General features: G+C 34.7%; 1 protein-coding gene across 4 annotated transcripts in view; it reads right to left on the bottom strand.

Annotated features, from left to right (window-relative positions):
• The window catches only part of abch1 (ATP-binding cassette, sub-family H, member 1), a 45,780-nt gene that overhangs the window by 13,624 nt on the left and 12,173 nt on the right, over positions 1-19,983 (bottom strand). For all 4 annotated transcript variants that reach the window (XM_055018755.1, XM_055018753.1, XM_055018754.1 and 1 more), the window contains exons 5-17: positions 19,333-19,440; positions 18,111-18,204; positions 14,232-14,306; positions 13,816-13,996; positions 12,208-12,304; positions 11,956-12,124; positions 9,746-9,846; positions 5,559-5,629; positions 3,952-4,001; positions 3,611-3,667; positions 3,204-3,274; positions 1,936-2,024; positions 569-672 (exon numbers count right to left, since the gene is read on the bottom strand). In XM_055018755.1, the coding sequence (XP_054874730.1) occupies positions 569-672; positions 1,936-2,024; positions 3,204-3,274; positions 3,611-3,667; positions 3,952-4,001; positions 5,559-5,629; positions 9,746-9,846; positions 11,956-12,124; positions 12,208-12,304; positions 13,816-13,996; positions 14,232-14,306; positions 18,111-18,204; positions 19,333-19,440 (1,267 nt within the window). The remainder of the gene's footprint in view (positions 1-568; positions 673-1,935; positions 2,025-3,203; positions 3,275-3,610; positions 3,668-3,951; positions 4,002-5,558; positions 5,630-9,745; positions 9,847-11,955; positions 12,125-12,207; positions 12,305-13,815; positions 13,997-14,231; positions 14,307-18,110; positions 18,205-19,332; positions 19,441-19,983) is intronic.

Raw genomic sequence — 19,983 nt, 5'->3', positions numbered from 1 at the left:
TGTTTTTTGTCCTTTTTTTTGTTTGAGTTTTGTCGTTTTGATCATAAAGTAAAATCCTCTATGGTTCAGTTCCAGATGTGACTAAATGTTGTGTTCCTTTGTAGACACTCTGATCTGGACGTTGTTATGTGGAAATGATAAACTGAGGCTTGAATTAATTTTTGTTCAGAAATTTCAGGTTGTTTATGATGTTTTGGAAAAAGGTAATTCCTTAAGTGAGAACATTTTCAGAATGTACCTTTTTGCACTAAAACAAATGAAACATTTGGAGTTATTTCTCAGCTATTATGCTGTGATTTTACTGGATTTAGTGGACTGAATGAAGGTTAAACAGTCTGACTCTGTGGTCGGCTTCACAATGAGCAGCAAACAAACACCATCGATCAGACAAACAGCCACGGAGGTGAACGTCTGGAACACCTCGCAGAGCTTCTGTTTCTATCGGTCTGCCGGTGTTTCCCCGCCGTCACTCTCCTCCCTCATTTTTGCAGCGATCGATAAAGTTTCATTTAGCGCGAGGCGTGTGCGTTCAGTGTGTCTGTGTTGTTTGTCGGTGTGTGTGTGTAACCTTGAAGACGAGAAGGATGAAGAGCAGCAGCAGGATGATCTGAACGCTGATGACGAACAGCTGAGAGAAGAGGTGAGCCAGCATCGTCTCCAGAGAGCTCACACCTGGAGGAGACACACAAAGACAAAGATGTTCTGAAAACCTGTGCAAAACCCGATTTAGATCATGACTTCACTTTAGAGCTGCAGCTGTCAGTCAGTTTTGTCGATCAAGAATCAGCAATATTTTGTGATCTTTAAGTCATTTACCACAGAAATTGATAAATATTTGGTTGATTTTTTGGTGAATATTCTTAAAGAAAATATTAGAAGTTTTACTGATATATATGTAATCATTTTAGATATTTTTAGGATTTTTTTGGAAGATTTTTACTCATTTTTTTGAAAATATTTACAAGAATTTTCTTGCCAAATTTGGGGGATTTTTTATTTATTTAAATAAAACATTTAAGGGAAACTTTTAAGGAATTATTGGAATTTTCTTCCTGAAGGTTTTGCAAATTCTCAGAAATTTGGAGAATTTTTTTGCTGAATTTTGGGATTTTTTTCAGACAAGGAAACAATATTTTTTGGTACTCGTAAGTGAAGACAACAGGAGGGTTAAAGCTAAAAAAAATGTTACTATATGAAGAATAATAAAAGAAAAAGGTGCTCCGTGTTTCTGCTGTGATCCTGTTCCTCCCTCTACTGGTCACATCTCAAACTACATCTAAATGATACCTTGATTGGATTCTCGTTAATATTACAGATTTATCTTCAACTCAGGTAACACATATCTTAGAAAAGTCTAACTAAAGTAGATCCAAACAAACAGTTCAATAATTAGAATACATACTATCATAGACTTTTTCAGAAAAGAAGCTAAAACTCAAGTAGCACACAGAGAAAACGCTTCCTGCAGGTGTTTTTGAATCTAAAATTCTTTTGTTTTTATAACCTGGAAATCAAAGGAATGTGTGACACAAGTCATTATTTGTGGTTTGTGAATGCAGAAAGCAGCACTGATAACGAAGATCATCTAATTTGGAGGAAATTTAACAACAAAAATGTTGCACAAAGAAAATATAAATGAGTTTTTGTTGTCATTTTCTAAGATCTTCCTTTGGCTGCTTCACTAATATCAGAATTACTTTGATTTAAGCAGCTGTGAGTAGCTTCCAAATGTCTTTTTTTACATTAGCATGTGGGGAAAAAAACAGTTTTTTAATATTGAATGTTTAGATTTGTTCCTGTTTTCCACATTCTATGCAGTCTGAATGTGTTTATATACATAAAATCTGCATTAAATTAATGTTTAAAGTGGTGTTAATGGAACTGGGACACAGCTTTAGTTTCTGTGTTGGACAGATGTGAGTTATAATGTCTCACCTGCCACCCAACATCTGTCCAGAAGTCCTTCTTTCCTCTCCAGGACGAAGGAAAGCGCCGTCAGACCCACGGCCAGGTAGAAGGTGATGCTGAGGAAGAAAACAGCTTTTTACAGAAACCATTTATACATTTAGAATATATTCTGAAACATAAATCAGACGCAGAAAGTCAATAAAACAACCAAATACCAGATTAATCAATCAAGAATCAGGAATATTTGGTGATTTTTATGTTATTTATCGCAGAAATTGACAATTATTTGATATTATTTGATGGATTTTAGGTTCTTAAATGCTGATTTTTCTTCTTTTATATCAGAGGAATTCAAAAATCCTTCAGTTTTTAACTCTTCTTGGAGGTATTTAACACTATAATATTAAGACTTTCAATAACAAACAGATGTTTTTTTCTTTCATTTACTAATTCTACAGGATTTTAATCTATCTTTTTCTTGTTTCACACCACAATTTGCACTCCTGAACTCTATGCATGGATGGACAGTGTATGCAGACACACAAACACAAAGATACTATTGCATTTTAGCCATTTTCAATGAGAAAACACATGAAAAAACTGATTTAGATCCTTTATTTTACTGTAGAACTGCAGCTGTCGGTCAGTTTTGCCGATTAATCGATCAAGAATCAGGAATATTTGGTGATTTTTATGTTATTTACCGCAGAAATTAACAATTATTTGATATTATTTGATGGATTTTAGGTTCTTAAGTGAGAGATTTTAGGGATTCTTCTTCTTGTATGTCACAGACATTTGAAAATCTTTCAGATTTTGACTGATTTTAATTTATCTTTTTCATGTTACACAGCACACTTTGCACTCCTAGACTCTACATGGATGTAAATCAACTCATAATCATGACACAATTTTTAAAATATTGTTTCTTTCCACATTATTTCTTTGCATAAACTAATTAACTGCTCAGCTGGGACACTTTTATTCAAATTTTTTGTCAATTTCTTGGTCACTTCGAACACACAAATTGAGACACTTTTGGGTCACTGTGGACAATTTAAAGCTAATTGTAGACCATTTTTGGGTTATTTTGGACAAAGATATCTCACTGAAGTGATGTGTGAATCAAAGGAGCAGGTGAATTTTCAGGTAATCAGAAATAGAGGAACTCAAAGATGCTGTACTGCAGATGATAACATAAATGATATAATAATGATGATGATTATAAAATGATAATAGAAGCTAATTATTCCAGAGCGAGGGCGGGTGAAAACTGTCCAACACACAGTACTGACCTGAGAACAGCTCCAGGCGTCACAAATGTAGTGAAGTCGGTGTTCTGGCTGCCGTAAATTGGCTCCTCGAACTGAACAAGAAAATGTTTATATTCACTTAATTATATAGCGTGTAGCATCAGAAGTAACACAGCTGCTTATTCAGTATTTATGGGAGTTTTATTGCTCTATATTGTTTATTCCTATTAAAATATAGCTGCCAGGAATTATTATTGTATTATAAAATGTCAGAAAATGCAAAATGAAAAAGGTTGATCAGCATTTCCTGAAGCACTTATGTCTTGTTTTGTTTTGTAATCAAGAAAAAACATTTAAGGAGTTGAAAGCAGAAGAATTTTGACCATTTTTCTTAAAAAATGACTCCAACCAGTTATAAAAGTAGATTGAGAACTCTTCCTGACTCGTACCTTTATGGGCAGGGCGGTCAGGTACGACATACTGCTCCACTGATGATCCACAAACGCCTGCACACAAAAGGAACAGATAAAGCATTAATACCGCATGTCAGACAGTACATTTTTAGTTTTAGTCTTAATCAGGAGAGAGATGTGATCACAAACCAACATACTGAGTAATTAAAGGTTTGGTTGAACACACATGAAGAGCTTAAATAGTCTTAAATACTAGAGAAAAATACAACTGTAATTAGAACTGAAGGAGTCATAATTAATACAATTATTGAAGCACTTGTGTCAGTTTATATTCCAACGTTTTTAAGCAGTCAGATGTCTTTGAATCTTTTTTATACCTGAAACGCTTCGTGGAGTTTCTTCTGCAGCATTAAGGCAATCTGTCGATCTAAACAAACAATACATAAACGGGATAAAATAATAAATTCAGGTTGTTAGCGTCCCGTCAGATGAAATGTGTGTGATCTGATATGTTCATAACTGCTTCTCCTTCAGGATTTTGTATATTTCTCATTTGTTTTTTACATTTTAGGACATGTACTCCCTCTCTGGAAACACTGCTAGTTAAAGGTTTCCTGGAGAAACTTTATTACCTTATTTAATAGTTTCCTGGAGGATTATTTAGCTGTTGACCTTACACACATTTTACACCTGGATTTACACTTAGTTAGATTTATTTCATTTTAAAAACATACATTGAAAAGGGGTATATTCCAATATTTCAACATATATAAAGACGTTATTAATTCAATGCCAAAACACTACAAATAATTCCTTAGTACATTTTGAATTGTTAATGAGAGTTTTGAAAATATATGTTATTTAAATATATATATATATATATATATATATATATATATATATATATATATATATATATATTTATTATCATCATAATTTTAAATTATTAATATTTTTTAGCATTTTTAATAGTCTTCTTCTTCGTATTATTGTTAATATTTTCCATTTATATATTTATATATAAAGGCTGAAAGTATAATAATGCTTAATTATTATTTTTTTATATATATATATATATATATATATATATATATATATATATATATATATATATATATATATATATATATATATATATATATATATATAAATATATATTTTTTAGCATTTTTAAATAATAATAGTCTCCTTCTTCATATTCTTCATATTCTTCGTATTATTATTAGTATTTTCAATTTATATATTTACATATTTGAATAATACATATTTCCATAAATGTCAAAAAGGCTTAAAATATAATAATTCTTAATTTTATTTTTTTATATATATATATATATATATATATATATTTTTTTTTTTTTTTTTTTTTAAATAAATTTTTTAAATAATTTTTTAAATAACAAATTTAAAATATGTTGAGGATTATTTTAGGTTGTAGTTCTTTGGCGTTAAATTACAAAACCTTTTTGAACAATATTAATGTTGTTACCCACAAAATGCAAGTTTTAGAGACTGGTTTAGTAAATAAAGGCAAATTGAAACCTTGTCTGAAATTCAACATTATTGCCTAAATTAAAAAATGAATCAAAAAATAAAAAATAAAAATGTAAAAATTATCTTAATTTTGTTTAGGAACATCTACAATATTACTATTTATTTTTCTTATGTTTGTGACTAAGAAAAATAATTAATGGTAAGTTTAAATCCAAAATGGAATCCTAAATCCCACCTCAAAGCTCTTCAATCAGCGCAATGTATATTCTATATTCTATTTTTTAGTTAATTTCTCACTATTATTTTCAAAATAAGACTCACAGGAAGCGTGAAAAATCCCAAACAATGTGATATCTGGCAGAAACCACATAAAATTCTGGCTTTTTTTTTTAAGCATTACTCCTGTTTAAAACTTCTATTTCTATAATGTGTAATGCATTGTAAAAGCATTTATTCAACAATAACTGGTATAAAACGGTTTGGATCTTACTGGTGAAGTCCAGCCAGACGTGAACTGATCCTCCGTCGACCACGTCTCTGGAAACCTGCCGATAGAGCAACCTGCAAAGTCACAAGAAAATTAATATTTTGACTGAAAATATGATTTTTTTTTTAAGACAGCAGATATTCAAGATTTGATTCTACAGTGTGAACTAAACAGCACAGTTTTTTTTTTGAAAGACCTACACCCTAAACTTCATTAAAAACTCTCTTTCTTTGAATCATTTCATGAGTAAATGACCTTGAAAATTCGGCAGTCAAGTTAATTAATAAGCAGAGGTCAGTATGTGACTGCAGGCTGGTTTCACTGATTAAAACTCTGAGGGTCAGACGAGTTCATTACTCCTCAAAGCAAAGCAAAGCCCACAGACTGGTTGAGCCACTAAGGCTGTTAAAATGTGTATTACAGAGAGTTTATCATCTGTAACTTTATTTGAGAGGTATACTTTTTACTACACATGCATTTTATTATCATTATTATTATTCTTAATTGATTATTATTTGTATTAATTCATTTTAATTTATCTATTATTATTTATAGCATTTTTCAACTATTATTAGTATTTTTGATTAATTTTAAAATTATTATTATTTTATAATTTTTAAATTATGGTTATTATTATTTTTATTATTTTAAAATCATTTTTAAAATATTATTTTTTAAAATATTGTTTTAATTATTATTATTAGTAGTAGTAGTCGTATTACTGTTTTATTTTTTGGCATTTTAAAATTATTATTATTAATATTATTATCATCATTTTTAATTCTGTTTTAAATCATTTTTATTTTTTTAATCATTTTCAAATATTATTATTATTACTATATTTATTATTATTAGATTTAAATATTATTATTGTTATAATTAGCATTTTAAAATTCTAATTATTATTATTATCATAATTTTTAATTATATTTTAAATTAGTTTTCAATTATTAATATTTTTTATCATTTTCAAATGTTATTATTATTATTATTATTATTATTATTATTATTATTATTATTATTATTATTATTATTATTATTATTATTATTTTGAAAACCAATTTGTATTTTTGCAACAGTCATTACTGGTTGTCCTGGTGTTGTGTTTATTGGAAATCTATTTCATTTCTCAGATTCATCATCATGCTTTACTGGGTATTATCATTATCATTGTTATTATTATTATTATCCTATAACTTATAGTAATTGTGTCTCTGTGTGCCTCAATGCCAACATATTTTACTGTTTATCTGTATTCAGTTATCATCTGTCATCTCTAATACACCTTTGAGCTGCATTAACCTGTTTGACAGCTTCAGCACAAATTAATAATAAATATATGCACAGGTTGGTCGGCTGCTTTTATCTTTTCAGGATCTCAGTATCTAACTAAAGTCTGTCTTTTATTCACTTTTCTTAGCAGCTTTACCTCTGATCTCCTTCACATCTGGCAGGTGTTTGTCGAGGACAGTGTTAAATTTGAAGCCATTTAGATGATCCATGTGGTTGTTTTTGGTGTCCTCTTCTGGTTAAAATCACTTTTCTGGGTATGTGAGTTCAATAGAGTTCTATTTTTCAACTTGTTACACCTACTTCTATTTTAATATTCTGCTTTTTTACAGATATAACATTAAATGTAGTGTGTCATGCTAGAGTTACTCATCCTGTCTTTCCCACACAATGACGAACAGACAACAAAAAGAGTCAGAACATAATTGGTTATTTTGACATGTGGGTGAAGACGCCTTTTGTTTGGCTAACGTCAGGCCTGTCACATGAGGGTCACATGACTCAGAGAGAGCCAACGTCTGATTGGTGGAGATGCCACCTGCTCAGGTGTGTTCGGGACAGGAAGGACCAGACGGTCCATCCTTGAATCCCAAACAAACGCTGTGATTCACGCCCTTTAGCCTCCAGAACTGACTCATTCTCACATGACGGCGGCTCTAAAGGGTGAGACGGAGAAACTGAGGCTGCAAATAACAAAAAAAAATGGAGATACAAACTAGTTTTCCATCTGCATTTCAAGAGATTCAAAATTTTCTCATTATTTTCCTTCAGTGCAGCAGAAACAAGCAAAATCCTTTAATCATGAGCATCATTTTTAATTCTCTCCACTGAAAATAATAGTATTTTTTTACCCTGCTAACGTGTTTATTTGCTGGCAGACGGTTTCAAAAACACAGATTCGCGCTGCAAAAACTCTAAATCTCACCAAGTCTATTTGTCCTATTTTTAATCAAAACATCTCATCCCACTTGATTTAAGATAAATTCACTTCACAAGAGACATTTCAGCAGATGGAGGGACTTGTTTTAAGACAATGCATCTTAAATATCTTGTTAAGTCAAACAATCTTGAAATTATTTTGTTTTAAGTTGTATTTTACAAGAAAACTCAAAATAAGTTTAATACATCTCAAATTAGGAGGTTACATGAAAGCACAAATCTATTTATGGGTGAAAATCTACTATTTTTTTTAGCATATCTGGCTTATTTTAAGACACCTCAGCTTGATAATCCTGGTAAAATAGAGCTTAAAATAAGTTTTCCCAGCTAATTTTAAGATCCCAATATTCTAAATATCATATCTTATTTCAAGGAATCTTACCAAGCCATTTTTCACTTGTTCTATTGGCAGATTTTTTCACTTATTTCAAGGTAAAAGTTTCTTGAAATAAGCTTTTTTCCTTGTTTTGAGAGGGGCATTTTTTCCAGTACGAGGTTTCAGATGTAACAAACCTAAAGGAAATGACCTCGTAAACCTGCAGGATGTGACTTTCTGCATCATTATTCCATGTATTGTAATGAATTATTCCAGTATTAAACCTTCCCACTGTGTCGCATACCGTGTTTGAGTTCAGCTGCAGGTAAGCTGGTGTGCTCGAGCTGCAGAAATTCATGCATATTAGAGGAAGCAACAGCGTAAAGTTACATCTGGGCTATTTAAAGACAAGAAGGGTTTATCTCTACAGGAAAAAGGCTTGTAAATAAACTAACTTTAGATGAGTTTTATGGGTTAAACCAACAACCAGTGAAGGGCTTTAATGCCGGTAGAAAAAACAACAATAACAATAATATTCCTTCTGTGAAATAGTTCTAAGCAGCGTAATGTTGCTATCAGCAGACGCAACGACTGGGACAGAATTTAGAAAATGATTCCGCTAAATTTGGATGAGGGGTCGAAAATTGGTTTTGCTGATCATTCTAGCTTATATTTATTTAAATAAAACTTAAATAAAGTAAGGCATCTGATTAAGTTTTGGGTTGGAGTTTCGTGTAATTCTAAATTCTGATTTCAAGAGTTTCATTTTTACTTCTCATGATTTCAGTTCCCAGTATCGGTTCAGAGTCTCCTGCCCTGAAAAACACAAATTAGTCGACCTGATTTGGATCCTGAGTTTAATTAAGAAAGATTTTAGGCCTCAAGATGCTTCATCCAATCCTGATTAGCAGCAAATTTATTTAAAAGAAACATCTGACATGATGTGAGTTACAGTTTATAGCGAGCTAGATAACCGTGCAGGGAACGTACGCTGCATCCCTGAGCTCGTATCTGATGGTGTTAATCAGGCATAAATAAACCACACTGTGTTGATTGAAGTGGCTGCAGCCAAAAAAAAAGAAACAACAAAAAAAATTCCTCTTTTCTGGATTTTTTACGCTATTAGTCAGCAAAATTTTAATTGTAGGAGTATAGTGGACAAATACTGTGTAGATTTTTATAAATTAAAGGAAGCCAGTGCTCATGATCTTGCCTAATTGTGTCACAAGAGTCACAAGATAAAAGGTTGAATCGAGTCACGAATACATCACCAAATATATGTCCAAAATGTGATCATTTTCTCTGCTGATATTTACTTTAATCTGTCCTCACATTTCTTTTGCAAAAAGTTAGTGAATTTAGCACAATCCAAGGTGGAGTACAACCGGAGAATGGAAACAAAGCTGTCTTATAGCGCCGCGTGACGACGTATTCATCCACTCTGCTCACCAACTAGTTCCACGTAACCAGTTCCGACATAACAACAAACTGCTGCAGGTCGAGGACGTCATAACCGAGGACCTGCTCTACTAGTATTTGTTCCCGTCGACACACTGAACTCTTCTGGATCATTTTTCGTAAAGCATCATGAGACAAACACTGAACTAAACGTACACCATGTCACATCATCGGTGTTGATTCTCACCGTTTGGTCAAGTAGCTGGTGAAGTTCTTGCCAAAGCCGATGACGCCCCAATATTCTCCATTATAGATCCCTTCAAAAGCGTCCTTATGGGACAAGGGAACCTATGGATGAAAAAAGCAGGTGCAATTTAAACATTATATTTTAACTTTTAGCTATCAGAGCATGCTGACTGTTCGTATTCTGCTCCAGCAACATAGAAGCAGATGGAGGTTAGGGTTAGATAGTAGATCACATTTAACCACCAAAGAGCCACTCATCAGTCTTAAATCCATTCTGCTGCATGACAATGAGCCCAAACAAACTGGCAGAGTCATAAAAAAACACTATCTTTAGCAACGAGGAGTCCTGCAACAGACGGTCCAACAGCTACAGCCCTGATTTCAACATCCTGCAGTTCATTGAGTGTGAGTTTAATCTACAAATAAAAACTACTAATGACAGTTTTTTTTTTAAAGCATCTTTACTTTTAAAGTGTTCTCACAATACAGTGTGTTGAAGGTTTACAGTTCTGTGTCATGCAGATAAAACAACCTTCCGCTTTCACAGATTTCCTTGAAAAAGGAACTCGTAGGGCGCCCAGATACTTTCTAGTCAACAAAAAAGGTCACAAGAAAAGAAAAAGGAACTCGTATTGTTTGTTCTGCTGTGAGCAGAAGTGAAACTCATTTGCTCGGTGTGTGTTTCAATTTAACACCTGAGAGAAAAAGCTGTTATCTCTCGACTCAACCGAAGCATTTCACACCAGAATTACCTCGGAGCTGTGAGATGCATCCTGTTTCAGTCGGACAATAAAGTAACGGTGATGCAAGAATGAATCTGCAGCAGAATAATCTCATCTATCCAGTTCCTCTTTGGCTGCAACACATACAATAAATCAGTCCTTCCAGGAATTCACGATGCTGCGACCACAACAACTAACGCAAATTCAAACAATCTCTGTGAATTCTGCGTGACTTTGCAATTCTGTCCAATCACCGCAATTTTTCTACAATTTTGTCCCGCCTCCCGTGAGTTCCACCAATCATAGCAGTCCAAACATAATGCACATACGTCACTGAATTCACTTCCTTGTTTGTGGTTTGAAGATGCAGACATGTCCCATTCTAATGTCTCTCATTTACCAACAACAATTACTGATAAAGATGGTGAAAAACAATTCCCTGATGTTCTTCACCAAAGCGGAGCTAAACTGTTTTACACCCATGAAATATTGTGGTGGAAAACAAACGAAAACAATCGACTGACAAACACTTTTGTACCAAAACATATTAGGAGAACGACTGAAAGGAGCGGAAACAGACCAGACAGATCACCGTGATGGAAGCTGTTGATCCAGACCTCTACCATACCAGTAATAGACCAGTAATAGACCAGTACCAGACCTCTACCAGACCCCTACCAGACCACTAACAGACCAGTACCAGACCCCTACCAGACCACTACCAGACCAGTACCAGACCTCTGCCAGACCTCTACTAGAACAGTACCAGACCTCTACCAGACCACTACCAGACCAGTACCAGACCACTACCAGATCTCTACCAAACCACTACCAGACCAGTACCAGACCTCTACCAGACCAGTACCAGACCTCTGCCAGACCTCTACTAGACCAGTACCAGACCACTACCAGACCACTACCAGACCTCTACCAGACCAGATAAATCACCATGATGGAAGCTGTTGATCCAGATCTGTTGGATCTCTGAAAGAATGAAGGGAAGTTAGGTTCATTAATGATGCGACGAGCCGTGTGCGTGTGAACACGTGTGTACCAGGATGTGAAATTAACTCTTTAAGCCACTGACAGATATGTCCAAATATGATTCATTCAATAGTAAATGATCATTTAGTGCCTTAAATCTACCAACCACTTCATGTTAAACCAGTATCTGGCTGCTGCTAGTTTCCTACCGTGGAATGGCAGCTGGTGGAAATGGATTGGAGCGGTAAAGAATTAGTTTAGGAAGAAATATTGTCAATTAAAATGTTGAAACATGTTCTAAAAGCTGAAAAAATGCAACTTTTTAGCAACTGTCACCGTCTCCTGCAATTTCCCACAAATACATTTAAAAACATTGCAACTTATGCTGCAAATTCAGCCATTCTAGGCCACAAAAATCTGGAAAAAAGCCTGTGAAACCCTGGAGGGACTGCTAAATACAAGAAGAGAGTGTGATAAATGTGTATGAACAGAACTGAACAGGTACCTGGTGAACGCTGGAGTTGTCCAGGAAGGAGAGCAGTGATTGGCTGAACGAGGAGGGGGAGGTCTCGTTGTTCACCACGGCCACATGGATCCCCTTCGGATCTCCTCCGACACACAAACAGATCAGAGAGATCTGGATGACGGGTAGCAGGAACTGGAAACACAACGAGCTAAAAACACACACGAGGCAGTCAGAAACGTGCAGCTTAAAGATGCAGAGAGATCACTAATTCTACTGTTCAGTACAACTCACAACGGCATCCTCTTCATCCGCACCAGCGTTTTAATCATCAGGGCAGCGATGTTTCTCCACTTCGGCAGCAGATGTCTGGCTCGAACCTTCCAGTCGGCTGAACACACAAACACAAAGTGAAACTGAATTATTCCACATTTACACAGTTCCTCAATCATTCAGCTGGAAGAAACCCGGAGAACCCCGTTTCCAAATAAAGAAAAGCTTAAGAAAAACAACCTGCTGCATCCAACAGAAACAAACTAAAGAGGAGGTGAAAGTCGGATTGGAAAATTTTCCAAATTGTGGGATGCATTTCCGAGTCCCTAGTCGGATACAGACACCTTTAACAAAGACAAATGTCCAAAACAGCCAAAACCAACGACTGTGATGAGCTGCTGTCATCGTTATTGAGAAGACAGGTACAGTCGGGTAAAGCAGTTTTTTTTGTAGGGTTTAAATCATTCATAAAGTACTGTTCAAAAGTTTGAGGTCACTTAGAAATGTCTTTATTTTGGAAAGAAAATCTTTTTTTTCCATGAAGATAACATTAAATGAATGATAAATCTAGTGTAGTCATTGTTAATGTGGTAAATGACTATTGTAGCTGGAAACGGCTGATTTTTAATGGAATATCTCCATAGGGGTACAGAGGAACATTTCCAGCAACCATCACTCCTGTGTTCTAATGCTACATTGTGTTAGCTAATGGTGTTGAAAGGCTCATTGATGATTAGAAAACCCTTGTGCAGTTATGTTAGCACATGGATAAAAGTGAGAGTTGTCATGGAAAACATAGAATTGTCTGGGTGACCCTGAACCTTTGAATGGTAGTGTATATTTTTAGTGTTTTTTTTATTATATTTTACTATATTTTTACTGCACTTCTACTATATTTTTACTGTATTTTTAATATATTTTTACTGTATTTTAATATATTTTTAATGTATTTTTATATATTTTTACTGTATTTTTGTTGTATTTTTACTGTATTTTTATTATACTTTTACTGTACTTTAAACTATTTTTACTGTATTATTCTAATATATTTACTGTATTTTTCCAATATATTTACTGTATTTTAAACTATTTTACTGTATTTTTACGATATTTTTACTGTACTTTTATTGTATTTTTACGAGATTCTTTTAATGTATTTTTACAATATTTTTACTATATTTTAAACTATTTTTACTGTATTTTTCCTATATTTTTACTGTGTTTTACAAGATTAGTACTGTATTTTTACTATATTTTTTACTGTACTTTTACTAGATTTTTGTTGTAATTTTACTATATTTTTACTAGATACTATATTCTTTTTATTTTTACTGGGAAGCACTTTGGGGCAATGTCTGCTGTTTTTAAATATGCAATCTAAAGAAGAAATGTGATGATGCATTTTAAAAAAAAAAAGGTTTTCAGGACCCATCTTGGTCACTTTTGTACCATCATTTATTTCTAAGAAACCTTAATAAAGTCAGAAGAATCTGAACCAGCGATCTTATTACATACTGCATCTTGAATGTCTTCTATTGATTAATACAACATAATAATGGTTTTAGCTTATAGTGTTTGGTGCTGCAGAGCTAAATTTAATGCACAGCTGACTGTAATGCGGGTTAATACCTGTATATTTGGGAATTTCATCTTTAGCTGCCAGTCCGACTGCTAGGATCGGTTGACTCTCATCTCGGCTGGACTCGAATGATTGGCTGTTTTCTAACGGTCCACCCTGTGGACTGGATCCTCGTTTGGAGCTGATCTGGTCCGACGTCTGGCACAGCTGCAGGAAGGCTCGTTCCAGGGTCTGAAACAGGAGAGAATGGGGGTTAAAATGGCTAATTCTATCAATAAACAGCATTTTTTAGCTTTAGTTTGGGTTGTTTTTGGTAACAACAATCTGCAGCTGCAGTCTGAAAAACTGCATTGCTGTCGCCGTTATGTTTCACTAATATTGCATTGATTGCAAAATGAAACAAACAGCTTTAAAGTACAGTTTGTGTCACATTAGCAGCCGATCCTCTAGGTGCCAACACACTCACTGTAGCGCTGTGCTGCTTCATCACGGCCTCTGGAGGACCTTCAGCCAGCAAACAACCGTTTCTCATGAGACCCACCTAGAGAACAGAGAAAAGGTATTCATGAGAGACGTTTTTGTCTCTTGAAAGCAAAGATTTTTGGCATTAGTTTATACAGAGGACAGCCTCCATCCTTCTCCTGAGGTCAAGAGATAGAAAATCAAGTCACCTGCACAGAAATCAACTTCTTCCCTCAAAAACAACAAAAAACAGACAAAAGGCGACGCTTGCTCTCAAGTTTGAGACACAAAAAAGCAGATTTACGGGAAATGTAGTCAACATTTACTGTACATCATTTATACTATTTGCCAAAAAACACCTTGCAACCAGCAAATGTCATAAATCTTCCAAACTATGCAACATTTCTTGCACTACATCTTTAAGTCCTCATCAAAAATCTTTAAAAAAAAATCTAATCAAATCATGTCACCCACATATAAACAGCACACAAGGCAACCACACCTCTCAAGTTCGAGACGAAAAGGCAGATTTATGGTCCATCTAGTCAATATTTACTGTACAACATCTATATTTCTTCTTAAAATACACAATGAAAACAAAAAACAAAATCTTCCAAACTATGCAGCATTTCTTGAACTACATCTTTAAGTCCTCATAGAAAAATCTAATCATGTCGCCTACATATGAATCAATTTCTTTCATCAAAAACAACAAAAAGACAGTCGAAAGGCGACCCCAGCTCTCACATCTGAGACATTAAAAAGCAGATTTACTTACTCATTTTTTCCCAAAACACAAAATGAAACCAAAAAAATGCCATCAATCTTCCAAACTCTGCAGCTTTTCTTGCATTACATCTTTAAGTCATCATAAAAAACAAATCACAAAATAAAATCATGTCATCTGCACGTAAATCAACCTCTTCCCTCAAAAACAATAAAACATTTTTTAGAAAACACACACAAAGTGACTCCAGCTCTCAGGTTTGAGACACAAAAACCTGACTTACTGTTCATCTAGCCAACATCTGCTGTACAATTTTCACATTTATTCACATATTGCAACCAAAATATTTGTATAAATCTTCCAAAAGACATTTCTGCATGTTATCTACAAGGCCTCAGAACTAAAAATGTGTCAAACGTCTCAAGAAAAGAATTCTTTGCTCAAATTTAGTTAAGTTTTCTAGCTAGACAGCAGAAAATTGTAAATTTAATTCTGTTTTAACACTCTCTGGAACGGTTTTAGTAGATGATCTTTTTAAAGATAACCAGCAAACAGGTTTTGGAGTTCAGAGGGTCTAAAAAAAAAATCACTGTTTCAACACAAGATAAATAAACTAAATGTACAAATGTAATCCAGTTGTAAAACTTAAAAAGATTATTTTATGAACTGATAATTCCAGCAGCACATTACAGGTAAGTTATTAATATTTTTGGACAAGTTCTACGCCCACAAATCACAATAGAAAGGATAGAAAATGCAGAAAAGTCAATGTTTTTCAGCTAAATAACAAACTAACAGACCATATCTTTCAATTACCAAATATCTTTAATACTAATTTTAAAATATGCCTTGATAAAGGGAATTTCTGTAATGGTTAAAACTGTGATTATTGATTGAGGAACAATTAAAAGTTGGAGGATTGTTATGAATGAAAGTTAATATACATTCCTTTGCAAAAGAACAGAACAAATGATGTTTATTTTCTGTTGATGCCGTTTTCATTCTTTACTTTATCCTATTTCTATATAATGAGTTAATGTCAACTGAACGGTTCTTATTCATTCCAGAATATGTTAAAAATGGTTGCATTTCTTACTGGAAATCCAGAGCTCATTACTTTTTGGAGCAAACACATCTATTCTAAGCAATATTTGATATTTTATTAAAGAAATGAGTATGTTTTATAGGAACATAGATGTTTTTACTATTTTTGTTAACTTCAGTTTGATACATCGAGATTCCAGCTACAAAAAACAGCAGACAGGTTTTTCAAATTGTGCCTCCTTCTTGTCCTCAGTGTGTGAAAGACCTCAGTAGGTCAAATATGGAATATACAAAAGCTGCGGTTGCTATGTGATCAGAGTCTAGCCGTCGTACTAGCCGGCGTCAGACTGAAGGAAGTACAGCATGTGGACCCAGAAGCTCATTCCTCAGCAGTGCAGCGATGCATTGTTGCTGCTTCACACGACATACTTCTGTCAAACATGATTCCTTCCCCCACAAACCTTCAGCTAACCCTGAGCTGAGACGTCACCCATGTTCTCCCGTGTTCTCACTATTCTCTCAGGGTTTGTTTGCCTTCAGGGTGGAGCTCAGACGATGCAAACTTCAGATTTCATTCTCGAGCTGCAAAGGTCGAGCTTTGCAGCTTGAGCGGCCATTTAGTTTATCTCAAGGTGATCGAGATGATGAAATTCTGTAATCAGAGCCAATAAACGGCCGTCACCATTGGAAGATTTAATCTTTATCTTATCTGTGTCATTTAACTCTTCTGTCATACTGCGGGTCAAATTGACCCATTTTAAAGTTTGAAAATTTGGAAAAACTACACATTTTCACCATCTTTGGGAAATTTTTGAACATTTTTCGGTGGAAAAAAAGAAATGTTGAAAAAAAATGTTTCTTTAACAACATTCGGAAAAAAATCTACCAAAATCCAGTTCTTAAAGAAAATATTAGAAATTTTACTGATGTATATGTAATCACTTGAGATATTTTTAGGATTTTTTTGGAAGATTTTTATTCATTTTTTGAAAATATTTACAATTTTTATTTTTTTAATTTTTATTTCTTGCCAAATTTTGGGATTTTTTTTTAAAATAAAACTTTTAAGGGAAACTTTCAAGGAATTTTTGGAATTTTCTTCCTGACGATTTTTCCAAATTTTTTTAAAATTTGGGGAATTTTTTGCTAAATTTTTGGATTTTTTTTTCAGACGAGGGAACAATATTTTTTAGCGCCCGTAAATGAGGACAACAGGAGGGTTAAACAAACACAAAGTAGACTCAGAAGGACACGGCTGGCACTTTTTTTTTTCCAGTACTGAGGCCCATTATTCTTAAATCTCAAACATTGCTGATTCAGTAAGTTCTTTTAAATCGCTTCTTTTATAGACCTGCTTTTATGTGAGGTTTACTTTTAGCTTTAATTTGTTTTATTCTGTATTGTGTCCTGTCTATTTTAGATGTTCTCTCTGGTTTTATTTGACTTTTAGTTGCCTGGTTCCTCGATGTGATATGGTCTCTCTAATTCTTTTAATTTTAACCCTCAATCTTGCTCTTTAATTTTCAAACTGTCTAGTTCCCTGGTTTGAATTGTGTGCTAATCTAGCTAATTATTCATTTACTTTATTATCATTTTAACTATTTATTTTAACTGACTGCTCTCTTATAGCTTATTTGATTGTCTGTGTTGCATGTTTTAACTGTCAAAGTACCTCATTGTGAACATTCTTCTTTAGGTTGCTATAGAAATAAAATTATTATTATTGAATTTCAGAAAAGGCAGTCAGTGGTTTCCTCCATCTACTGCAGCTTTTAACAGGTCTGTTTTTATTGGGGACTATTTTCAGCGGCAGATTAAAACACGTTTGGCAGCCCATTGCAGCAACATGCCACCCAAAATGTAAAATAAAGACACAAGAGAGCTTCTATGCAAACTCCATCCCTCTTCCACTCACTAATTCTGAGCTTTTGTCCGTCCTGTCAGAGCTGATAAAGAATAAAGTTCATCCAACATGCTAACATATCAATAGACTCGTTGTTTATCTAGTCTAGTGTGAATGTGCTGCTTTGTTCTGTATCACTGAAAGTTGTGCTTAATTGCTGTGTTTGCGTACATGCACGTGTACGTGTGTGCACGTTTGCATTATCTCACCACATTGGCTTGCCTGGCTTCCTCTATGTAGTGTGTGGTGATGATAACAGACACTTTCCCCGTCTTCACAATCTCCACCAGATGCTGCCAGATCCTAGAAAGAAGCCAAAGAAATTACATAACAGCTGACCTGCTCACAAGAAAAAAAAAAAAAAAAAAAAAAAAAAGAAATCACAGCTTGCAGCCTGGCCAACAACTGTTTCTCTGCCAGCCGTCTGATCTGGAGAGGCTTTGTGATTACACAATGACACCGGAGCAACACCCTGCAGGGTGCTGCTCGCCTTTAATAAGGTTTCTGAATCACTTTTCTACAACATATGCACTGATGTTCGAGCTGCCTATTTGTGCAAAATATTTCCCAGTTGTGAAGTTCTCAACATGGAGAACATCCGATGCATTCAGAAGATGCAGCAGTGTTAATCCTTTGCTGTGAGTCAAGGGAATGTACGTCTTTATTAAAGAACCCATAGAGGCTAAAGCTGTTAAACAGCAGCAGGACATATTTCATTTAAAATCAAGGTGTGCAAAATAATGTTAGTTATTTGTTGAGCACAACGCACTTCTTAAATATCCTGGGACACCTTTGTTTACATTTAGGGAGGAGCAGGAGATGCTAAAAGATTCTGTCCACTGAGGTTGATGAATTATTGTATATTTATAGAAACTACTGTACGAATTTTGTAAGTAAAGCATTAAAGGGAACCAGTTTCTTTTTGCTAGAGAGCAGGATTTGACTCAAACGCTGCAGAGTTTGTTGTATTATTTCCCAGGGATATTGATTTTGATTGATTTTGTTTAAACGCAGATCACTCTGGTATCTCCTGTTAGTTTATTATGTTTTTTTTATTGGACTATGTTTGAAACGACTGACACAAAACATCTAAATGACTCCGACTGAGGGTTCGTCCAGGATGAGCAGCTCTGGATTCTGCAGCAGAGCAGCTCCCAGTAATTCATCCAGGATAACACCTTTTTAACTCTTAACATTTTTATTTCTGATATAGTTTAGATAAAAGTTGATGGTTTTATTTGTTCAAATAAAACTAAAGCGTCTGGAACGATTCAGTGACTTCAGTGATGTTACACTTTTTAAACCATCTTTCAGTGAGATAATCAGTAGTGAGATGTGATTGGTCGGTTTAGTTTCTGATTCGACCCTAAAGTGCCTGAAAAAACCTGGTGCTTCGTTTCAGAAGGTAAAAACGACATCTAAATGACATACTTGGCCCTGAGAACAGGGTCGACTCCGACCGTGGGTTCGTCCAGGATGAGCAGCTCTGGATTCTGCAGCAGAGCGGCTCCCAGAGACACCCTCCTCCGCTGACCTCCGCTGGAAAACAAAAAACAAGGCAGAAAATTAAAAACAGCTAAAGGGTGAATCTTACTGTGTGGTAACCGGTAATCCGCCTCGCCTGAACGCATGCCGCTCACTCCAGAGGGAGGAGGAAGCAAAACCTGCAAGACAAACCTGCCTGATGAGGCAAACACACACCTGAGGCGGCATTTTAACCCATTCACATGAAAAAAATCCCTTTAATGCATCCAGAGTGAGCAGATTTAGCCTAGATTGTAATAAAGAGAGAGATAAAAAGCAGGATATGAAGCAGAAGCAGATTAGGAGCACACATGCCACATGGTGTGTTTATTCATACCAGGAATATCTTGCAGATTAAGCGTAGTGGATTGTTTCAGCGGCCTGAGTCACGTCAGCCTGAACAAGAGGAGGCGATGGAACTAAAGGCTTCATGTTTGCTGTTTTCTGCTGTTTCCAGATCAGTAACATGACAGTTCTGTTGCACCACAATGGACATAAATACTACATGAGCTGCTAATGAACGCCGGTTTGAAGGGCCTCCCGGGGAACAGAAAGGGC

This window comes from Amphiprion ocellaris, chromosome 16 (genome assembly GCF_022539595.1).
Source record: "Amphiprion ocellaris isolate individual 3 ecotype Okinawa chromosome 16, ASM2253959v1, whole genome shotgun sequence".
In the NCBI taxonomy this organism is placed as follows: Eukaryota; Metazoa; Chordata; class Actinopteri; family Pomacentridae; genus Amphiprion; species Amphiprion ocellaris.
The sequence above is the reverse complement of the archived record's forward strand: the minus strand, read 5'-3'. Positions and strand labels throughout refer to the sequence as shown.